At 50.8% G+C, this 23945-nt stretch overlaps 1 protein-coding gene and 1 long non-coding RNA gene across 2 annotated transcripts; one reads left to right on the plus strand and one right to left on the minus strand.

The window, feature by feature from the left end:
- The first annotated feature begins 1098 nt into the window (after positions 1 to 1098).
- Crygn (crystallin gamma N) lies at positions 1099 to 9756 on the plus strand. Its single transcript, XM_004669566.2, has 4 exons — positions 1099 to 1119; positions 2965 to 3213; positions 5855 to 6000; positions 9621 to 9756. Exons 1-4 carry the CDS (start codon positions 1099 to 1101, stop codon positions 9754 to 9756), a joined length of 552 nt encoding a protein of 183 aa, XP_004669623.1.
- Positions 9757 to 12501: 2745 nt separating this feature from the next.
- LOC123464120 lies at positions 12502 to 15313 on the minus strand. The gene is made up of 3 exons (XR_006639369.1): positions 15223 to 15313; positions 13723 to 13861; positions 12502 to 13470 (listed from the first exon to the last, which is right to left on the minus strand). It is a non-coding gene; the product is annotated as an uncharacterized LOC123464120 (long non-coding RNA).
- Positions 15314 to 23945: the final 8632 nt, after the last annotated feature.

A 23945-nucleotide genomic window follows, 5' to 3' on the forward strand; every position in this document is an offset into this window, starting at 1 on the left:
GTGGGTGTCTAGGAAGGCAGTCCCCTGGGGAAGATGTGACCTGGGGTCAAGGATGACACATGGGTTCCAGCTCCTGCCTGTCTGTCTTGCACATGCAAGATCCACCTCTCTGCTTCCAGAAACCTTTGGGGGGCCTCTCTCTGGGCCTTAAGGGCTTCAGCTCTGTGTGATACACGTGTCCTCTAGTTTCCTGAGAGTAGAGGAGCCACCCAAACTGCTCCCCAAAATCACCTCCTATGCAGGACCCCTACTACCCACTAGAGACTCTCTCTCCTTGGCTCTGGGATCCTGCCCGCCCCATGGCCGCCAACCACCTGATTCACCCTTCCATACGCCGCAAGTCTCATCTCCCCAGCAGTTTGTGGGCTCAGTGTTTACCCCACTCTCTCCGTCAACAAACTTGAAGTTCCTACTTCTGGGCCTGGGAAATTCTCACGCCTCAGCAGGGGCTGGGGGCCTGCTTGTCTGCAAGCAGATCCTTGGAGTCGAGGGCGGTCCGCTTCGGATGCGGGCACAAAACCTAGGGGTGCAGAAATGTGTGCCCAGCCCTTACCACGCGGGCAGAACAGGTCAAGGCAGGTGATACCCAGGATCTTCAAAGGTTCAAGGACAGCAGGGGTAAAGGCAGAGGTCACAGGGGAGGTGTTGGAGCAAGTGCGGGTCACCGACCATGGTTGCAGGCAAAGGGGAGGTCACGGGCTGTCCCTGGAAGCGTGGACTCCATGCTTTATCTAGAGATACAAGGTGGCACTTGGTGTGAGCTGGTTAACTAGGTGGGACCAGGAAGGACTTGGCACGACAGGTCAGAGGCCTTGAGCGCAGCGCTGGAGGGGAGGAGAGCAGAGGCGAGGGGCCCAGGGGTGCCAGGGTCCTGACTTAGCGGGGCTGGGCCATAGGAAAGGAACCGCGGGGGTCTGCGCTCCGGGCACGGGGTGGCGGGTGGGTCCCGCGCCGGCCTGCGGCCCCTCCGGAGCTTAGCACGCCCGAGCGCACTAACGCGCGGGTGCCGGGCCCAGCAAATCTTTTGTCCCAGGCGGCGCTGAGCCAGCAGGCGCGGCGGGGTACATAGGCGGCCCCGGGGCGGCGGGCGCAGGCACCATGGCGCAGCGCTCGGGGAAGGTGAGTGCGGACGCTCCTGGGGACCCGCCACACCCCTTGTTTCTGATATGCAAACCCTAAATCGGCCTCATCTCTTTTCTTTTTCCCTTCGTTGTTACTGTTTTCTAGATAGGGGCTCACTCTAGCCAGGGCTGACCTGGGACTCTGTACTCAAAGCAATCTTCCCACCTCTGCTTTGGAGGAGTGCTGGGATTACAAGTGTGAGTTTACCAGGCCCGGCCAGGTTCTCTCTCAATCTCTTTAAAAAAAAAAATTTCGAGGTAGGGTCTCACTCTAGCCCAGGCTGACCTGGAATTCACTATGTAGTCTCAGGGTGGCCTCGAACTCACTGAGATCCTCCTACCTCTGCTGGAATTAAAGGCGTGCGCCCCCGCACCCAGCTTCTTTCTTAATTAAATGGGATGTCTTATTTGGCTGGGGATTTACCTGGAGAAGATCACCCCACCCCCATTCGCTTTTAGGAGGTGGCCCCTAAGACAGGAGCAGGAAGTTTGGTCTTCTCTAGTTTGCTATGGTAAATCCTTGATGGGCCTTACAGTGGGGGGGGGGGGGATGAGTGAGTCTTTCTGACTTCTCTAAGTGTGGCCTTTGCCTCCCAAGACCATGGCCAGATCTGCCTTGTGCAGGAAGGACAGCCAGGTGGCTATCCCAACCTCTCCTCTACTGCCCTTGTCCTAGCTGACCCATGAAGCCCTTGGTCACCCAGGGGGCTTCAGGGCAGCCTGACAGAAGGAAAGCAACAGCCCCCAAACCAATGGTACTCTGGCTGTCCTGCATCCATTACCCTAAAGCTCATAACTCCAAAGGTCCATGAAGGGGAGGGCCCCTCACTCCCCTGGGAAAAGCAGAACTATTAGCTAGACCCAAACGACCACAGTTATTGGGTGATATTACTGTAGTTTGACAGAGTCCTTCTGAGTCCACAATTCTTGAAGCCCAAAGAGTTATTGAGTGGCTGGGATTTTAGGTTCCATGGCAGGAAATGGGTTTGGGGAGGGAGTGAGGGCTTGGGCCTGCTCGATTTAGCTTGGGGACAAGAACAACCTGTCAGTACCATCTAGCTCAAGACAATGTCTAGTACCAGAACCCTGGATTCATACAAATTCCAGTCCCGACATCTGCCTGTTACCCAAAGGAGCATCAGCAACGGGAAGCACGGGGGCTGGGAATGTGGATCCAAAACGTTCTGGATCCAATGCCCAACAGTGCAAGCCTGCAATCCTAGCATTCTGGAGGGAGAGATAGGATTCATGAGGAGTTTAAGGCCATCACTAGCTACATAGTAAATTCAAGGCCGTTCTCGCATCCATGAGACCCTGTCTCAAAAACAAGAGGCAGGGTGATACTCAGGCCTCTCAGGAGGACACCCATCATCTACTGCGTGGCTCCCCCTGATTCAGCCTTTCCAATTAAGAGGCCAGCTGCCAGGAACCTGAGTGTCTGAAAAATAAAGGCTGGTTTATGGTGGTGAGTTGTAGGTAGCACCTATTCTTTTAAAACTATTTCCTTCCACGTTAACAGGATTTACTTCCACATTGTTGTAGGTGTTATGTCTGCCAGTAAACTTAAGTCTCACAAGTGGAGTGGAAGTGTGAAGAGAGCCTGTTTCAAGTAGGCACCTAGACAAAGGGCTAATCCTCAGCCCCATAATTGGGCCATGTGTCTGCTCTACAGAAAACAGAGCTGTGTGACATCAGCCCGCTGACCAGTGGCCAGTCTCTGCCCCATCAGCAGTGTCAGGCACCTCCTGTGAGGAGTGAGGCTGGGAGTTTGGGTTCCACTGAGAATATTGGACCCCGAATTAAGAGAAGCCCCTGACTCTGGGCCCTCACTTGGCCCTTGTAGATCACTCTCTATGAGGGCAAGCACTTCACAGGGCGGAAGCTGGAGGTCTTTGGGGACTGCGACAACTTCCAGGACCGAGGCTTTATGAACCGAGTGAACTCTATCCGTGTGGAGAGTGGAGCGTGGGTCTGCTTCGACCACCCGGACTTCCAGGGGCAGCAGTTCGTCCTAGAGCATGGTGATTACCCAGACTTCTTCCGCTGGAACGGCCACAATGACCACATGGGTTCCTGTCGGCCTGTGGGCATGGTGAGTGGACTACTCCACCCTGGGGGGCGTGGAACCGGCCTGGGCGTACAGTCAGAAGCACAGGCCTCTCCACAGTGAGCACGTGGGAAAAGTGCTTGCCATGCAGGAGTGAAGAGCTAGTTTAGATGCCCAGCACCCATACGAAAGCCAGGCGTAGTGGTGCAGGGGTCCTTCCAGGGCTGGGGAGGTGAGCACCAGAGGAGCCCTGGGGCTTGCTGGTCGGTCAGTCTAGCTGAGTCGATCGTGAGCCCTGGGCTCAGTGACTGGGCTCTCGTCCATGCTTATGCAAGCAACCCTAATTCAACTCAGCGATGACGGGAAGAGGATGTCAAAGTAGGAGGGAGGCAGGTTGGGAAGAAGGGATTCAGTGGGAGTGGGATGAGGACAAGAAAAGGTAATGAGGTGAATGTGAAAAAGATACATTTCATATATACATACATACATATATATATGATTGTCAAAAATATATATATCAATCATCTATATAATATATTATATATATGTCAAAAAATAGAATAAATAAGATGGAGAGCAACCGGAGAAGACATTTGACATCAACCTCTTGCTTCCACATGCACAAAAATGCCCACACATATGGACACACATGCTATCATGCTACACACATATACCAGAAACCAAACAAAAGCCAAGTGAGGCTGGGTTGATTATGGGTGTCTGTCTACCAATGCAAGAGACCTTATAGTGCTCTCTGGGCCTTCAGGGCTCTGAACTTGGAACAGCTAAGGAAAGAAACTGAAGCATCAGAGCCCATCTGTGAAACCCGACAGGAGAGCTGTTGGAGTCACAAAGGTGGCTGCATCCCACAGGTGTGGCCTGGTGTCTGTAAGGAAGCAAATTACGGGTGTTGCTCACTCATGGAGAAGGGCCCTTGATGTCTGCTTGCTCCTAGGGAGGAATATGAGAATTGAGGGCTCCCCAAGTCACAACTATAACTGACCTGCTCTGAATTCTGTCCTTGGGTGGGAACAGCCAGTTCTGGAGACCCATGTGAACAGCTCTTGTCAGAGTGTCTGCCACAGCATCCTCTGTGGGTACCTGGTCAGGGTTCTGAGGAACCCTTCCTGAGAAGTCAGGAAGGCACCTCTCTGTTTGGGGTCCCCTTTCTTTTTACATCAGCCAGTTGCAAAATCCGCTGGGCTTTGCCATGTCAAGTTCAAAGAATGCTTTTTTAGTATCTCTGGCAGGCTGTAGGCATTTGGAGAGAAGAACTAGAATGGCTGGCTTGGAATCTTGCATAATGCTATTTATATGAAAAATATTTTTAAAAAAGAAAAGAAAAATATACCAGGCATCTTCTGAGTGTTGTTCTAGTAAGAGCCATCCCCGGCACCAACTGTGAGGCAGACCCAGAGGGAAGCAGGCTTCCTCTGCCCTTTGGACCTGGCATGGGGAACCACACAGAGAGACATACACACACACACACACACACACACACACACACACACACACACACTCTGATGTTAGTGAGAGGTGATACCAAGCCCAGCAGAGACCAGCAAATGAGATCTGTTACTTGTTTTAAATTTTTGGTATCATGTTTTAACAAAAGGTTCTATCACAGATCTAAAATATTATCATTTGAAGACTGGCCTGTGGACTACACCCCAAGGTGGAGAAGTCAGAGATGGGGCAAGCACCCCTAGCCATTAACACCTGGAGGGATCCATTGATCCCATACCCTGGTCCCCTAGTGGCTGTTGGCCTATGGCAGTCTTGCCTTCACTGGACCTCGGTTTCTTAGTTATAAAAAGTAGACTTGAGCCAGACATGGTGGTGCATGCCTTTAATTCCAGCACTCAGGAGGCAGAGGTAGGAGGATCGCAGTGAGTTCAAGGCCACCCTGAGACTACATAGTGAGTTCCAGGTCAGCCTGGGCTGGAGTGAGACCCTACCTCAAAAAAAAAAAAGTGGAATTTCTCTCTCTCAAATAAATATTTTTTTTTCTTGGAAAAGAGCAAGAGAAATGGCTTAGTAGTTAAGGCACTTGCCTGTGAAGCCTGAGGACCCAGGTTCAATTCCTCAGTACCCACATAAGCCAAATGTACAAGGTGGCACATGCATTTGGAGTTCATTTGCAGTGGCTGGAGACTATGGCACTCCTGTTCTTTCTTCTTTCTTTTCTTCCTTTCTTCCTTCCTTCCTTTCTTTTTCCAGGTAGGATCTCACTGTAGCCCAGGCTAACTGAACTTCACTCTGTAGTTTCAGGGTGGCTTCAAACTCACGGCGATTCTCCTGCCTCTGCCTCCCCAGTGCTAGGATTAAAGGCGTGCACCACCATGGTTGGCTCCTATTCTCTCTCTCCGCCCCTTTCTCTTTCTCTCTCAAATATATATATATATACACACATACATACACATACATACATTTTAAGTGGAGATTGACCAGGTCAGTGCCTCAGAAGGCTTTCAAAGAGATAGAATCCTTTATTCCCCACCTAGTGTCATGTAGACAAAGCAGGGTGGGTGTTGGGCTTGGGTCATTCACCAGCCACCAGTCCAGCCCAGCCAAGAACTCCTGGTTGCCCAGGGCTCCGATTCACCACAAGCTCCCTCGCTGTGGTGACGAGGTGAGTGAGACCCTGCATGTCTCCTCTCCTTCCCGCACCCGCCTGCGTCTGGAGCATGGGGAGCATTTCCGTCTGGAAATCTTTGAGGGTTGCAACTTCACCGGCCAGTGCTTGGAGTTCACAGAGGACTGCCCCTTCCTGCAGAGCCGGGGCTGGACCAAGAGCTGTGTCAACGCCATCAAGGTGTACGGGGACGGAGCGTGAGTAACGTCGGGGCTCCTAACCAGGCCAGCAGGGTGGGTGGACATCAGACCCCAGTGGGTGGGCGCCGTGCCTCTAACCCACAGGTTCTGTCCCTCCCTCACCTGATCCAAGCGAGCAGTGGACGGCTCCCTCCCAGCCCAGCAAGGACTTGGGGAAGGACACTGGGTCTCAGAGGTCCCCTGAAACCTCCCCTCTGGGGTGCCAGGCCTGAAGCAGGAAAGGGAGCCATTAAGAAAATGCAGACATCTCTGCCATGGGATGGAAATGATAGAACATCTGGCTTTTTGGGGCCCAGGCAAGCTCCTTGTCCAAGTGGTACTCCCTCTTTATAGGATACACGGGTGCACAGTGGCCTCACCGGCTCTGAGAGGGGGTACCTGCCTAGGGACCCCAGGCCTGGTCCCCTCTGTCTAGTGGGCAAACAGGCCACCCTGGCCTCCCGCTGGGGAAGCGGGTGCAAAGTGTCTAGGGGCTTGTCTCTGCTGCTCAGAAACAGCTCCCAGAACCCTCTGCTTGCCCCGGGCTGCCTGTGCTCACGCATGAGCACAGCCCACAGAGTGCCTTCCACTCAGATGCCCTCCCACACGCGCAATCAGCTTGTGCAAACCCTCCCCTCCCCCCAGACCACCCTTTGGACCATCCCGTCCCATCTTCCCCTGCAGTTGGCACCATTTTACAGAGGAGCAAACCCAGACTCCAGGTTAGCTGGCAGCCCTCCCCACAGGAGAGGCCCTGCTCCCCACCAGCTGGATACCTTCTCCCCTCCCCATGGGAACAGTCCCCCTGGGCTCCTGCCCCCCTGACCTGGGGGGTTGGTGCAGGCTCTTGGCTCCTTAAGGAAGCAGCCAAGGGGACACCGGCCTCGAACATTCATTCCCCAGGCTCAGGATGAGGTCCCTTCCTGAGGGGTGGGGGAAGTGAGGAAGATAAGGGCCGCCCAAAGCTGTAGACATCATGGGCCAGGACAAGCTGGGACATGACACCCTGGCTGACCTGGAATTCAAGCTGAGAAGGACATATGAGAGCCCAGGGGTAGGAAGGGTTTACTTGCCCTGGGAAGTGTGCCAGCGAAATGGCGCCTCATGGAGCCAAAGGCATGATTTTGCATGGAAGGTGTCTTGCAAGCCAAGAAGTTATAACCACCTCCCCCCCGCCCCCCTGATGGGTCTTGTAGAGAAACATGGGAGAGGCAGATGTAGGCTCTGTCTGAGTAGAAAGGCGGGGGAACATTAATTTTCACTTTTCTGGCTCATCAGAGGCCACGATGGTGGACTCTGTCTTTGGCCCCAGGGTACGCTCTTCCTGCCTCCTGTGACCTGAACCCTTAAATGCTGTAAGCCCCAGCTAGGGAGCAGCTGCTCAGATGGCGACAGCCTGGGTCCCCTGGAGGCCTTACTGGGGCCTGGGAGACAGTGAGGTAGGGCCTCTTTTCTATGTCCCACCGGCCAAGAGCATTCCCCCTGGGGTCCATGTGACCTGTCCCTTCTGTGTGTGTCCCAAAGGACACACAAGGGAAGGGCACAAACATTTCTACCCACATTCCCTCACCCCAGCACCCTAACAGAGTGAGCCCCTCCTCTCGGCAGGCACAGCTGGGTGGGTGCTGAAGGATCTCCTGTGCTGCCCAGCCAGGTCTCTGCCTCTTTCATTGGGGCATGTCCACGAGAATCCCGGAGGATGGGATGGGGGAGATTGGCTCATTCGCTCGGAGGTCCCAGTTGTGGCTGCAAGGACCTTGGTCTGCACTAAGGAATTCCCTGTTCCCTCACCCCTCCTCCTCCCTCACTCTCTCTCTCTATTTCTCTCCTTTCCTTTCTCCCTCCCTCCTTCCTTCTTTCCCTTCTTACTGGCAGACTGTGTCAGGCCTCAGGTGTGAGGTCAGGACAGGAAAGGGAGGGACCTGCCCAGGCAGGGATAGAGGAAAGAGCCAGTGGCGGTGTGGCCTTGGGTGGTCTGGCTTCGTTTCCTGTGCTCATCTGTAAGCAGAGCCCTGGGCTAGAGGATTCACAGATTCAGAGGAAGCCCCTTCAACAGCAATGCCTTTTGGGTCAATGAGCAAAAACTGTTTGGGTGTTAAGGCCAAGTGAGGGGCTCCCTGAAAAGAGAAAGTCAAGAGTCTGGTAGACTGGGCCCCAAGAGCCCCAGAGAGTAGAGTTGTGTGTGCAGCCCTGGGGTGGTCGATACCGTAGCCCCCAGGTACTTCTGAGATCAGCAGCCTCTCTGTGGCTCATAGAAAAGCTGTATTCTCTTGTGGAGAGAGAGAGACAGAGAAAGAGAATATGAGAATGGAAATGTGTGTGTTGTTGGGTGTGGTGGCGCACACCTTTAATCCTAGTGCTCAGGAGGCAGAGGTAGAAGGATTGCCATGAGTTCGAGGCCACCTGAGACGACATTGTGAATTCCAGGTCAGCCTGAGCTACAACAGTGAGACCCTACCTCAAAAAACAAACAAACAAACAAAGATAAGAAAATATGTGTGTTGAGGTGTGGAGCCATCCCTTGACCAGTGTGAGCCAGTTCTCTGGTACCATCTTCTGTTTCTGCTACCCTAGCTTAGCTTCTAACCCTGTTCCCCCACAGTGGGGAGGACCACATAGGCCCATTTTTGGCAGGGTGCATGTGTGTTGTGTGTGTGTGTCTGTGTTCATATGTGGGTGCTGTATTCTTTGAGATGGGGTCTTCAGCTGAACCTAGACCCCAGGGGTTCCCCGTGACTGCTTCCTCTGTACCAGGGTCACAGGTGCACACCTCGTACCTGCTTACTGGAATTGAAATTCTGGCCTTCATGCCTGTGTGGCAAGCACTTGACCCACTGAGCCACCCCGTTAACCCCCACACGTGGTACTTTTCTCTGAGACCCCTCCTCAAGCTGCACACTTGTCTCAGGAATGGAGAGGGGAGCTCTCTTCCTCAGACTGTCCGGGCTCCAGGCCAGGCAGAGACCACTTTCCTCCCATGGTACCCTCCAGATGCCTTGGGTCTTAGAGCGCTCTTCACCCGCAGCCCTGCAGCACCCTAGCCCACTGGACGTTACAGGCCAGGGACCTACACCCAGCTCGACCTCCAAGGGGTTTGTGTCTGCTCTTGAGGCAGCTGACAGCAGTGCAAGAACTCACCGCTGTGGGGTGGGATGGGTTCCCTCTCAGGCTCCCATGGCTCTAGCGACTCGTCCACAAGGCAGTGCCCACAGCCCACGTCTGCTGGAGGCCAGGCCCAGCGGGGGCAAGGTGTCCTGCTCCTAACACACGGTGGGACCACAAGCTTAGGAACTGGGCTGGGCTGTGCTGGCTGAGTGAATGGGTAGCTGGAACAGTCCCAGTCAGTCTGGCCAGGCACCCTGTGTTCTCTCTGTGCAAGTAAGCTGTCCTTTGGGTGGGGGACGAGTGCAGGATACATCCGAAATCGCCCCTGCCCTTGTCATGGGCCGTGGACACTGGGCACTCTTTCTCCCACCTTTTATCCCATCCACCATCCAAAACTCAGCCCCGAGCCGACCATAGGCCACCGCAGCTCTCCGGAGAGGGGTCCCGGGCTGGGAGGTCTCCCACGGGAGCCCGGGCACCCGCGTGGCGTCGTCCGCGTGGCGCCCCGTGACCCGCCCTTCCCTGGCCTGCAGGTGGGTCCTTTACGAGGAGCCCAACTACCGCGGCCGCATGTACGTGGTGGAGAGGGGCGACTTCCGCAGCTCCTCCGACTGGGAGGCCCCCAGCGCCCGCGTGCAGTCGCTGCGCAGGGTGGCCAACTTCTTCTAGCCCAGGCGACGCGGGCGCCGGCCCCTTGGCCAATAAAGGTCCTGGACGCCAGTGCCCACCGCCTCCGAGTGCTGTCTGCGTTCCGGTCCGGCTCGGGCCTGCGGGGGGCCTGGGAGACCCCCCTACATTGGCACAGAAGGCCTGGTTCAGCCTGGGCGTGGTCGCGCACTCCTTTAATCCCAGAACTCGGGGGGGGGGGGGGCACAGGTAGAAGGAGGATCGCCGTGAGTTCGACACCACCGTGAGACTACATAGTGAATTCCAGGTCAGCCTGGGCTAGAGTGAGACCCTACTTCAAAACCCCTTCCTCTCCCGCCCCCACTCCATAAGAAAGAAAAGAAAGTCTGGTTTAGAATGGGGTGATGGCCTCAGGCCTCGAGAGCCGGACGCAGGCGGGGCACTGCCCAAAAACGCAGTGCCCCAGCAGGCGCCCGAGGGCATCAGGAGAGAATGGGAGGGGCCGGAGGGGAGGGGCGGGGCCTGGAGGCTGGGGACGAAGTTACAGAGGGATTTCTCCCCTCGGCACCTCCCACTGCACCTCCCTGACTCTGCCAGCCACTGCCAGGCTTCAGGGTCTGCTCTGTAGCCTAGGGCTGGACCCAGGCAGAGTTCATGGGATGGGCCTGTGGCAGCTCGGTCGCTTCTAAGATCAGAAAGAGAGAGGGGGGGGATGGGGGTGCAGGTGTATGGGCAGGTGGTCCGGGAGTAGAAAGAAGCCACCCGGATCTAGGGGCACGTAGGCAGCGTCTGCTCCCGCCCTAGCCTCGGAGAGGTGCAGAGCACGGCTGGCCAACTCGGGTCCGCGCACCCTAACCCTAGCCTTCGCCTCCTTGCCAATGCCAATGTCCGAGCTTCCCTGTGGGCAGGGCCCTCTCCGGGGCTCTGGACTCCTTCCTTGGGCTGGTCGTCCATGGAGACTGCAGGTGTAAATCAGACCCAAAATCCCCGGCTGAGGAATCTTAGCCCTTCCCAGGAGGGAAGGTCTGGAAACCTGTGGGACTTCTGAGGCAGCTCAGGGCCCTGGAACCCTGGACATGAGGAATCTACCATCTGCAGCAGGCAAGGCTTGGACCACCCCTTTTAAGCATCCCACCCTCCACCTCATGGGATTTGGGTCCTTCTGCCATCCCACTGGCCCGCAACCTCTTTGTTCCCAAGGGCACCGCCTCCTCTTCCAGCTTGGCCATTTGTCCCTGGACTCTCCTCCTGCCCCCCCCCAACACACACCAGAAAGTATTCCAGCCCTGCGATACATATTTGAATTGGAATTGAGACACACACCAAGAGGGCTGGGGGTTGGCAATGGAATGCCGAGCAGCGGGCCAGCAGACTGGACTCCTGTCAGGACAAGAAAGTCCTCAGGAGCTGCTGCAGGCCTGCACAGGAACATTGCTTGGCCCAGTTCCTGGATGTCTCCCACTTCTTCCACCCCCAGCTGAGAGAAAGAGAAAAGGGAGTATCATGAAGAGCCACTCAGTTCATCTGGGACAACGCTGTCACCAGGAGCAGGGGCAAACACGAGTGATCGTGCCAGTGTACTGGGCTGCCCTGTGACAGCAGAGGTTGGGACAGGACAACACTGCTGACCCCCAGGGCAGGGCTGCCTTCTGTTGTGTGTTAGGGGGATCCCCAAAGACAGAGAGTGTCTCCAGTGTCCGCCCTCCCTACCTGCACACCACAGAGAGCAGCAGACACTGAGTGAACCAAGAACTCCCCAGGCCAAACCTCCACACAAGCTCCAGCTAAGGAGTGGGCAACAAGGGACGGGAGACGGCTCAGTAGTAAGCTCGTGCTGTGCCAGCCTGATGACCCGAGTGCCAATCCTCAACACCCATGTCAAGCCAGACACTCCATGAGCAATGAGAAAAAGGAGGAGACCCTGCCTCCAAAACAAGATGGAAGGCAGGTCATCTTGTGACCTCTACACACACTGTGGCACACACTCACAAACATGGGAACAGATGGCTGAGCGATTAAGGCGTTCGCCTGAGAAGCCTAAGGACCCTGGTTCCATTCCCCTGGACTCATGTAAGCCAGGTGCACAAGGGGCGCATGCATCTGGAGTTCATTTGCAGTGTCTGGAGGCCCTGGTGTGCCTATTCTCTATCTACCTCTTCCTCTGTCTCTCAAATAAATAAATAAATAAAGGCTGGGTGTGGTGGCACACATCTTTAATCCCAGCACTCAGGAGGCAGAGGTAGGAGAATCCCCGTGAGTTCAAGGCCACCCTGAGACTACATAGTAAATTCCAGGACAGCCTGAGCTACAGTGAAACCCTACCTTAAAATAAATAAATAAATAAATAAAATATTATGAAAATAAATTTTAATGGCACAAGACAATGACAGTAAGCCAGCCACCATGATGAGCCTCACTGTCCCCCCTCAGGAAAGGTGTGTTTGCTTAAAGTCATACCTGAGATTTTATTTCTCTGCCACAGAAATAGATCCCTGTGGAATTCTCAGCCCTGAAATATCTCTATCACATCTTCCAAGGCTCAGGGTCCATTGTGGAAGAGGTGTCAGAAAGAATGTAAGAGCCAAAGGAAGGGTAGGACTCCTTACAATGTGCTTCTCCAGACACAAGAAAATGGCCTGGACATCCATGACCTCACAGTGCCTGACACTACCTACACAAGACCGTCATAATAGGAGGAAAAGATCTTGACATCAAAATAAAAGAGAGACTGATTGAGAGGGGTAGGGGATATGATGGAGAGTGGAGTTTCAAAGGGGAAAGTGGGGAGAGGGAGGAAATTACCATAGGTTATTGTCTACAATTATGGCAGTTTTCAATAAAAAATAAATGAATAACAAAAGAGGAAAAAAGAAAATAGACCTCTGTGTGGGAGCCTGGCCCACAAGCGGCCACATCTGCCAGTGAAGGCCCCCCGAGGAGCCAGGGCTCCGCTCCTGCACAGCCATAGCTTTGCTCCCACCCCCACCTCTGAGGCCAGCAGAGTCCAGCTGTCCTGGGCTGACGGCCTCACACTCCTTTGCCCACTGCGGGTGGCATTATTATACACATTCACTGAGCACTGACTTTATGCCAGATCCCTGAAAAGTCAAGAATAGAGCCTGGTCTACATAGTGTTGCAGGCCAGCCAGGGCTATATAATAGGACCTTGTCTCAAAAAAAGGGGTGGGGTGTCAAACAACCCACAAGGTGGCAGTGACAGACCCTGTGAATGTTCCTGCTACCCTGGAGCTGTGTGGCCAAACACGGTGAAAACAGAGAATTTCATGGTATGGGCCAGTTACTAGGAGGAAATGACCCTGAACCGGAGGTGGGCAGGAAGGAGCCCAGGGCCCTGAAAACCACTGCCCTTCTGCCTCGGGTATGCAATGGGATGGTAACTCTGCCCTTGTGGGGAGGTATTCCTGGGAAGCAGATGGGAACTCCCTCTCTGCAGCTCAGGCCAGCGGCGGGGGCTCCTCCTGGGCCTGGCCAGGAACGGCGGTGCCTCATTAGGGCGATGCCGTGCTTCCCACAGCTCTGTGTTCCTGGGTGACCTCCCCCTCAACCAGCCCCCCTGCTCCCTAATCTGTCAGCAAACCTGCTTTGGTCGGAAAGAAGAAAAACAAGCTTCCCACCACAGAGCCTGTGGGCAGCTGTGTAATTTATCTGAAGTCTGTCCAGGGGGTCGATGGACCAGAGGATGAGGACTGCTGCTCGCTCCGTGCCGCACATGCTTCTCATATTTCTGCGTCTGCCCTGTGGTTTGGAAGAGGGGGGCTTTCGACAGTCACCCTCTTGTGTCCTCAGCCCTGTGCCTCTTCCCACAGCCCTTCCCACCCTCTCACTGACCCCCTGCTGACCAGGCAGTGTTCATCAGGCCCACTTCCCACCCCCCTCCCCGAAAACCTGCCCCTTAGCCTGCCTGATGTCCCTCTATCCCAGGGACATCCCTCTCTCTCAGCCCAGCCCAGGCCAGGATTATTCCAGGAATCTTTGCCCTCTCCTCACCTTCCTGGGCCTCCCTCTGCCAGGTCTCCAGCTGTGCCCCTTTGGCCATGAGATCTCCACTGGGGAGGCCACTTTCCAGGCAAGGCTGTACTCTTATGTGTCTTTCTCTAGAAGCCTCAGTAGATTTTCATCCAAAAACCTGTAAAACAAAACAGTTTTTAAAAATCCAGTCCATGGCTGGCAGTGCAGCTCATTGGCACACACTTGTCCATCATGTGTGAGGTTCCAAGTTCTATCCCCAGCACCACCAGACAGACAGACAGAAAGACTTCACCAAACACTGGAATCCCTATTACTCTTTTGGCTACTTTCTGGCACTCTGATAAAATACCTGACAGAAATAATTTACGGAAAGAGAAATTTATTGTGCTCTCAGTATAGAGGACACAGCCCATCATGGCAGGAATGACTTTCTGTCCACAGTGGCCAGACTCTGGTAGTGTCTTACAATATGGTAGTTGACCAAGAAGGAAGCAGAAAACTTTGGACCAAAACCAGAGACAGATATAATCTTCAAGGCTCATCCTCATTGAAACACTTGTGCCAAGGAGGCCATGATGTCCCAAAGGTCCTACAACCTAAACAGTACCCCCAGCTAGGAACCAAGTGTTAAATACATGAGCCCGTGTGGGACATACCAGATCCAAACCAAAATGGTTGGGGACGTTTGGAGATGGCAGTGGCTGCCTGGCATGTCAATGGTCCTATTACTCCAGAACAGATGCTGAATTTGATGTTACGTGGATTTTGCCCAAAACTAAAATGTTGCTCCTCCAACCGAGGCACTTGGGGGTGTTAGCAGGTAACTAGGGTATCAAAGACCCTCCCTGAATCTGGGGTTCTTGTCAGTTGTACCTGCCCCAACATCTCCATTATCCCAGGCATCCTCACCTTCTTCTTCTTCTTTTTTTTTTTTTTGGTTAATTTTTTAAATTTAATTATTTGAAACTCAGTGAGTGAAACAGGCAGATAGAGAAAGAATGGGCACAACAGGGCCTTTAGCCACTGCAAATGAATTCCAGAGGCATGTGCCACCGCCATGTGCATCTGGCCTATGTGGGTCCTGAGGTTTTGCAGGCAAGCACCTTAACCACTAAGCCCTCTCTCCAGCTTCTTGCCTTCTTCTTGATCTTGGTGAGTCCCATTGGTTCCAGTTAGGGAAGGGCTCTCTGACTGCTAAAAATTCATACCAGGAAATGCAGCAGGACATACCAGGGGTTACTGTATGTATACCTGTTGTAGACAACTTCATGCTGCTGGGATGAACTTCCAAACAGACACAGTTTATAGGAGGAACAGTACTAATCTCAGGCTTACAGATATAGAGGCGCTTCCACTTCCATAATGGTGGAAGTGACTGGCTCCCTTTCACAGATCCAAGCAGGGATTTAAAAAGAAAAAAAAAAAAAAAAAGACAACACACAAAAACCAGCCACCACCACAAGCAAGCAAGCACGCATGAATCTGCAGTAGCAGGACCTCCGGAGATCGTCTTGTTACCTTAGGCTGGAATTCGGATCCAACTCCAGTAACATCTTAGGGCTTGACCCTAGGATCCACCCAGAGTGACACCTCCTCCAGCCAGGCAGCTGGAAATCCAAGTTACAAGCTTTAATAGAACATCTGAGTCTACTGAGAGACATGCATTCAAACTAACACACTCCACCCCTGGTCCCTAATAGACTCATCACCATCTCACACTGAAAACTGCATTCAGTCCAGCTTCAAGGTCCCCGTAGTCTTTACCAACTTAAGATTGTTCCAAAGTCCCAAATCTCATGTGAGATTTAAGACTATTTCTTAACTGTGAATTCTTTAAAATCAAAGTAAGTTGCATACTTCCAACATATAATGGCACACAGTAAATGCTTCCATAGCTATAAGGCATAACAAGGAGAACTGGAACAATGCAAAAATCAATAACCATTAGGCAAATATCAAACATCTGCAATTCAAGTCCAATATCCATAACCAGTGACCAGTGATGAGTCTCTGGATTTTCCAGTTCCAACCTTCCAGCTGGGCTGAGTAGCCAGGGAAAACTTCCATCCCAAGCCAACAGCACTCCATGGTAGCTCTTGCATAGTTCTTGTTTATCCAAAACATCTTTGGATCTCCACGCAAACCACAATCCATCATCCAGTGGCTTCGGTGGCCTCTCCATCAGGGCCATTTGGCCTGCCTCATATGCCACATCTTGGCAGTAGCTCCCAGAACCATGTGCACTTCATGACCCACTGCATGTACATTTTATGCTTCTAAGACCAACACCAGGTGTGCAAGACACAGCCATGTTGTTAATTTAAGGAAGGAATAAATTGGCCTTGAAGAGCAGGTTAGTCATCTCCTTCCAAGAGAGTTTGTGTTTCCACCATTCAGTCTTTCCACAGGCTTCCTTCCATTGTTCCAATGTAAAGCAATTGAGGCATCCTAAATCATGATAATATCTTTAACAATAGCAGCTTTAGTAACCTCAAGCCAGTCTCCATGCTATTAACTTAAAACTTGTATGAGCTTCTCCAATTTTAAATCTTATATGTCTCCTCTATCTCTCTCACTGTCTCTGTCAAGTAAGTAAGTAAGTAAATAAATAAATATTTTTAAGGGGAAAAAATGTAATTTTAATTATTATATTTAATCCTGACAACATAACTAAAATAAGAACTGTGAATACTATGGAGTACAAAAGAACTTGGTACTTAGAGAAGGAATGGTTCTACTGGCATAACTTTCTTCATAAATACTGCTGTGAAGGTCTTTGGGTACACAATTATATTTCTGTTTCCCCTATGCAATAAGAGGGTCATGTCACCAGTGGAATCTGAGTGTTTACAAGTTCTTTTTTTTTTTCAATTTTAATTTTAATTTTATTTATTTATTTTTTCTTTTCACAATTTTTATTAACATTTTCCATGATTATAAAAAATATCCCATGGTAATAATACCCTCCCTCCCCCCCTGCACTTTCCCCTTTGAAATTCCATTCTCCATCGTATTACCTCCCCATCTCAATCATTGTACTTACATATATATAATACCAACCTATTAAGTACCCTCCTCCCTTCCTTTCTCTTCCCTTTATATCTCCTTTTTAACTTACTGGCCTCTGCTACTAAGTAATTTCCTTCTCACGCAGAAGCCCAATCATCTGTAGCTAGGATCCACATATGAGAGAAAACATGTGGCTCTTGGCTTTCTGGGCCTGGGTTACCTCACTTAGTATAATCCTTTCCAGATCCATCCATTTTTCTGTAAATTTCAGAACTTCATTTTTCTTTACTGCTGAGTAGAACTCCATTGTATAAATGTGCCACATCTTCATTATCCATTCATCAGTTGAGGGACATCTAGGCTGGTTCCATTTCCCAGCTATTATAAATTGAGCAGCAATAAACATGGTTGAGTACGTACTTCTAAGGAAATGAGATGAGTCCTTAGGATATATGCCTAGGAGTGCTATAGCTGGGTCATATGGTAGATCAATCTTTAGCTGTTTTAAGAACCTCCACACTGATTTCCACAATGGCTGGATCAGATTGCATTCCCACCAGCAGTGTAGGGAGGGTTCCTCTTTTTCCACATCCCCACCAACATTTATGATCATTTGTTTTCATGATGGTAGCCAATCTGACAGGAGTGAGATGGAATCTCAATGTAGTTTTAATCTGTATTTCCCTGATAACTAGTGACGGAGAACATTTTTTTAGATGCTTATAAGCCATTTGTATTTCTTCCTTTGAGAATGCTCTATTTAGCTCCATAGCCCATTTTTTGATTGGCTTGTTTGATTCCTTATTATTTAACTTTTTGAGTTCTTTGTATATCCTAGATATTAATCCTCTATTAGATATATAGCTGGTAAATAAATATGTTTTAAAGGGGTCTGGGGAGATGGCTTAGTGGTTAAGTTGTTTTTCTGCAAAGCCTAGGGACCCAGTTTCAATTCCCCACTACCCACATAATCCATATGCACAAGGTGGCACATGCATCTGGAGTTCATTTGCAGTGGTTAGAGGCCCTGATGTGCCAATTCTCTCTTCTCAAATAAATAAATAGAATTAAAAAAAATCTTATCTCTCTCAGTTCTCTATCTTCCACTAAGCACAACAGATTAATTTTTTCCTTTTCACAATTTTTATTAACATTTTCCATGATTATAAAAAATATCCCATGGTAATACCCTCCCTCCCCCGACACTTTCCCCTTTGAAATTCCATTCTCCATCATATTTAGATTACTTTCAAATTTAGCCTTAATCAGACTCTGTAAGCTTGGGCAGAACACAGAAAGGCTTTATGCCAGTAGTCCAGTTCTAGCAAAGTTCTCTGTGATCTTTTCTTCCCGTTTGGAAGTTCATAAGCAAAGCCTCTAAGTACACTCTCTCTGCACTTAGTATTTTCTTTTTTTTTTCTTTTGGTTTTTTGAGGTAGGGTTTCACTCTAGCCCAGGCTGACCTGGAATTCACTATGTAGTCTCAGGGTGGCCTTGAACTCACGCCGATCCCCCTACCTCTGCCTCCCAAGTGCTGGGATTAAAGGTGTGCACCACCATGCCCAGCTTTCACTTAGTATATCCAAATTTGGAAATGGCCATGGGCAGTGTGAAGCAGGTTTGCTAGATGCCTGCATGGAGACCCCACAGAGCCATGAGGATGAACCGTGAATTGCAGTGGAGACCCAGTGGAGATGCTGGGACCACAAGACGGCTGCTAAGGAAAGCTGCTGGCTCTGGATGAGGTCTTCCAGAACTGTGAGTAGCCTAGCTGGAGGGGAGGAATTGGAACTCCAGAGACTTGTCACTGGTTAGAATTGTTGGACTTGGAGATTTGTCACTAACTAGACTTGCTGAACTTGGAGCTACAGAGTTTGGTGTTTGCTCTGTTTAAATCATGTATTGCTTGAGGATTTCTTTGCTATGTCCAATGCCATCTTTTGCACTGTGAATGCTTATTCTGTGCCATAATGGGTTTTGGGGGGATTTTTTGGCATTATGGCTCAGTTAAAAGATCTTGGCCGGGTGTGGAGGCACACACCTTTAATTCGAGCATTTGGGAGGCAGAGGTAGGAGGATTGCTATGAGTTCAAGGCCACCCTGAGATTACATAGTTAATTCCAGGTCAGCCTGAGCTAGAGTGAAACCTTACCTCAAAAAAAAAAAAAAAAAAAAATCTTGGCTTATGGGGATGTTTGAACATCATTGGGATTGATAAAAACTATGGGGACTTTTAAAGTTGGACTGAATGCATTGTATTTTACATCAGTATGGATATCACTTTATGGGGACCAGGGACAGAATGTGGTGGTTTGATTCAAGTGTCCCCCATAAACTTAGGTGTTCTGAATGCTAGGTTCCCAGTTGATGTAGATTTGGGAATTAACGCCTCCTGTAGGCAGTGCATTGTTGGGGGCGGGCTTATGGGTGTTATTGCCAGTTTCCCCATGCCAGTGTTTGGCACACTCTCCTGTTGCTATTGTCCATCTTAAGTTGGCCAGGGGGTGATGTCCACCCTCTGCTCATGCCATTGTTTTCCCCTGCCATCGTGGAGCTTCCCCTCGAGCCTGTAAACCAAAATGAACCTCTTTTGTCCCAGAAGCTGCTCTTGGTTGGGTGATTTCTACCAGCAATGCAAACCTGACTGCAACACGTCCCCTTGTGCATCTGGCTTATATGGGTCCTAGAGATTTGAACATGGATCCTTTGGCTTTGCAGGCAAACACCTTAACTGCTAAGCCATCTCTCCAGGCCCCCAAGTTACAAACTTTAGTAAAACATTTGACTCAGCCCTCAGGAGGCAGAGATAGGAGGATTGCTGTGAGTTTGAGGCCAGCCCGAGATTACATAGTGAATTCCAGGTCAGTGTGGGCTAGAGCAAGATCCTACCCTGAAAACCCCAAAAAATTAAAAAAAAATCTGAGTCCTTTGGGGGACATACCTTCAAACTGCCACATGCCACTAACCTGCTTTCCTGACCTCAGCCTCTGCTCAGGCACACACCTTCATGGCCGGTGTCAGAAAGAAACAGGAAGGCGTGACTTTCCACACTTACAAAGCCTCCCCTGTACCGTGGGTTGTGTAAACAGGTTCTTGGCTTTCCACTGCCTGTGACGAGGCCTGCTTAGCAGTCAGATTTAAAACAATCCTGAGGAGGCCAGCTGCAGCATTTCCTCGTGACTGCTCTGCATGTCTGTGGGGGTCAGCCTGTAGCTAGCCAGCAGGTGTGCAGCCCCTTCCTTGCTCAGAGTGTGTGTGTGTGTGGGGGGGGTCACTCTGGAGCCAGTCAGTGGGTGTGCAGCCCCTTGCTTGCCCAGGGTGTGTGGAAGACTGAGTGCTGCTAACCTTCCTGTGTTTATCTGCTTCTAATCCAAGTCTGGCAGTTAGCTTCTCATTGCTGGCACAAAGCACCCAACCAAAAGTAGCTTACTGGAGGCAAGGATTTATCCAGGCTTACACTTTTGAGGGCAAGCTTCATCATGGTGAGAACAGCTGACTCGCCTCACCACACATCCCCAGCAGCAGCGGAGAGGGGACAGCAGCCGGCACAAGCTGGCTTTGAACACAAGAGTGAGGCTGGCCGCACGATCTGCCCCCAGGACACATCTCTTCTAGCAAGGCTCCACCTGCTGAAGACTAAGTAGGAAGCTTAATCAAAAGTCTCTGAGGCTGAGCTGGTTGTAGTGGCGCACGTCTTTAATCCCAGCACTTGGAAGCAGAGGAAGGAGGATCACCATAAGTTCGAGACCCTACCTCGAAAAAACCAAAAAAAAAAAAAAAAAAGTTTCTGAGGCTGGGCTGGAGGGATGGCTCAGCAGTTAAGGTGTTTGCCTGTGAAGCCTAAGGACCCAGGTTTGATTCTCCAGGTCCCACGTAAGCCAGATGCACATGGTGGCACATGCATCTGGAGTTCACTTGCAGTGTCTAGAGGCCCTGGTGTGCCCGTTCTCTATCCCTCTGTCTCTAATACATAAATAAATAAAAATAAAATGTTTTTAAAAACTAAAAAAAAACATCTGAGGCTGTGGGGCCATTTATATTCCAGCCACCACACCAGTGAACCCCAGGTCAATGTCTCCTGGGTGAGGGTCAAAAGCAGTTTACAGGAGTTAGTAGAAAGACCCTGCCCATCCCTCTTGCCTGGGTTCCAACCACTGGGAAGGGAGACAGTTTGTCTGCTTTGGACTGAGGAAAGGTCTCATTGGCACCTTTCCACAAAGTCGATCTTGAGGTTTGGGGAGGCTGCCCAAGGGCCAGACACAAGGTTCCCAGCGGTGTGTCCACCTCACAGACATGCACAGCCTAGTCCAGGCCCTGGAGTTTCTAGTCTATAGGGACAGAGCCCCGTAGGGCAGTAGGAATAGTACTGCTCACTCATCAGTGGAGCCCCTGGGTGAAGTGTGTGTCCCCCACCGTGAGGGGGCACCCAAGTGCAGCGTTAGGCCTCTTGGGAAGCTGGATCCCCACGGCAGGGGGCGGGGGGAGCCACTTACTAGAGCCCAGCTTGGTGACCGGTCCTGTAATGACAGAACTCAGGAGGTTGAGACAGGAGGACTGCAAGTTTGAGGACAGCCTGGGGTACACAACAAAAGCCACCTCACAATAGTGACAGTGCCTGACGACTAAACACAGTGAGACATGCGGTGTTTAGAGAGTACCTGGGGCAGAGGGAAGTTTGGAAAAGGTGGGAAAGCTGAGGCCAGGGCCAGGCGAGCTGCTGTGACGTCACTCACGCACACCGCGTTCTTCACCACAGAGGAGCCTCTGACTGGGCCAAAGCAGAAAAACAGTCCCATTCTTCAGCGAGTCCGAAAGATAAAGGAAATGAGTTTTCTAGGACATGCATAGCAATCCTGGGACTCGGGCCAGAGAGCTGTTTCTCTCTGGGGCTTCAGGACCCAGGCTGATGACTCATGTGCCACATACCCCACATTATCCCTCCAGCAAAGCAAAGCAGTTTCCTAGTTTGTTAATTACATCCCCTAGGGTTAGGCTGATGACATTATGCCAATGTAAATTTTTTTTGGTAGAGAGTTTTACCATCACTCCACCTGTTTACATATGAACGTTTAGCTAATTTTGAGCCTGTCTAAATCAGGGCCTGGCAATTAGTAATCAGTGGGCTGGGGAAATGGCTCAGTGGGTCAAAGCGTTTGTTGCAAAAACACGATGACCTTAGTTCAGAACCCACGTAAAGCTGGGCACAGTGGTAGGCATTTGTGTTGTAGTCCCAGTCCTGGGCTAGCAAGCCTGGCATACAAGAGACCCTGGCTCAAACAAGGGGGAAGACGAGGAACAACACCCAAGACTGTCCTCTGACCTACAAACCCAATGATGAATTGTGTAGACAGCAACAAAAGCAATGCATTTATTGATGCCCCAACTATCTTAATGTATATATAATGAGACGGGTATGTTACGTCCTTCTACAATTGAAGAAGTAGACTGAAAATGTTATATTTTTTTCTTTATTTTAAAATGTTTTTAAATTATTTATTTGAGAAAGAGAGGGAGAGAGAGAATGGGCATGCCAGGGCCTCTAGCCATTGCAAATGAACTCTAGACACCATGTGTGTCCCCTTGTGCATCTGGTCCTGGGGAGTTGAACCTGGGTCCTTTGGCTTTGCAGGCAAGTGTCTTAACTGCTAAGCCATCTCTCCAGCCCATTATTATTTTTTTTTACAAGAACGGGGGGTGGGGGGGTGGAGAGAGAGAATGGATATGTCAGTGCCTCTAGCCTCTGCCAATAAATTCCAGATGCATGCACCACTTTGTGCAGCTGGCTTTACATGGATCCTGGGGAACTGAACCCTTATTGTTAGGCTTTGCAGGCAAGTGCCTTAACCACTCAGCCATCTCTCCAGCCCCCTGAAAATGTTCTTTAATTGTGCTCAAATGAATAGCATAAGTTAGAGGACAACTGTGCCAAGTCATGACTCAAGCCAGTACCTCACCCCTGCACACTGGCCTACAGCATGCCTCCCCTGCCCCGATCTTTCTGATTAAGATTCATGCATGTGCCTTTGTCTATGAGATAGATACAGCCGTGTCATCAAACAGTCCTGACCTTCACTGCTGAATCCTATTGATATTTTGGTATTTTAGTATGCACGGATACTTTCTTTTGCTTTCCTTTAAGCAATGAGCGTCAGAGACCATCTAAATTGACTTCATGACCCTCTGTGGTTCACTATGCTGAAATTTAGAAAACAGAATACCGCCCCATGGCATAAACAAAGACTTAGAATTGTAGTGTACTCCGTGAAATTGCTTAGTCCAAGCCCCTCCCTGTCTTTGCTACGTGTTTTCATACACCGTACTCTTGGTCCAGGCTGACCAGGAATTAACTATGTAGTCTCAGGGTGGCCTTGAACTCATGGTGATCCTCCTACCTCTGCCTCCCGAATGCTGGGATTAAAAGCATGCACCACCACACCCAGCTCTTTTGTTTTTCTTTAAAAAATCTTATTTATTTATTTGCAAGGGGGGGCGGGAGGGAGAGAATGGGCACACCAAGGCCTCTAGCTGACGCAAATGCACTCCAGATGTGTGCACCACTTTGTGCTTCCAGCTTTACATGGGTACTGGGGAATCGAACCCAGGTCATCAGGATTTGCAAACAAGCGCTTTAACTGCTGGGCGGTCTCTCCAGCCTTCTTTTTATTTTTGTGTGTATGCATGTGTGGTGTGTGTTTGCACAAATGAGGCACACATGTATCAAGGTCAGAGACTGACCTTGAGTGTCTTCCTCAATAACTTCCTTAGGTAGGCTCTTTCACTTTGCTGATTCAGCTACTCCAGCCAGCCAGCTTACCCAGCCCTGCTCTTGAGTGCTGGGATTATAGGCAGGATGCTACACTACCTAGAATTACATGGGTTCTGGGACCCAAACTCATATCCTCATGCCTGTACAGCAAACATTTTATCCACTGAGTCATCTTCCCAACCACGGCTTTTTTATTTTTTTAATTTGTTTTGAGGCAAGCCCAACTGACTGCCTTTTATTTTTCCTTATGAGAGAGAAGGGAAGAGAGAGGGAGAATGGGCGCGCCAGGGCCTCCAGCCACTGCAAACGAACTCCAGACGTGTGCGCCCCTTGTGCCCATGTGTGACCTTATGTGCTTGTGTCACTGTGCGTCTGGCTTAAGCGTGACCTGGAGAGTGGAACATGAGTCCTTAGGCTTCACAGGTAAGCGCCTTAACCACTAAGCTGTCTCTCCAGCCCACAGCTT

Source organism: Jaculus jaculus, chromosome 10, assembly GCF_020740685.1.
Source record: "Jaculus jaculus isolate mJacJac1 chromosome 10, mJacJac1.mat.Y.cur, whole genome shotgun sequence".
In the NCBI taxonomy this organism is placed as follows: domain Eukaryota; kingdom Metazoa; phylum Chordata; class Mammalia; order Rodentia; family Dipodidae; genus Jaculus; species Jaculus jaculus.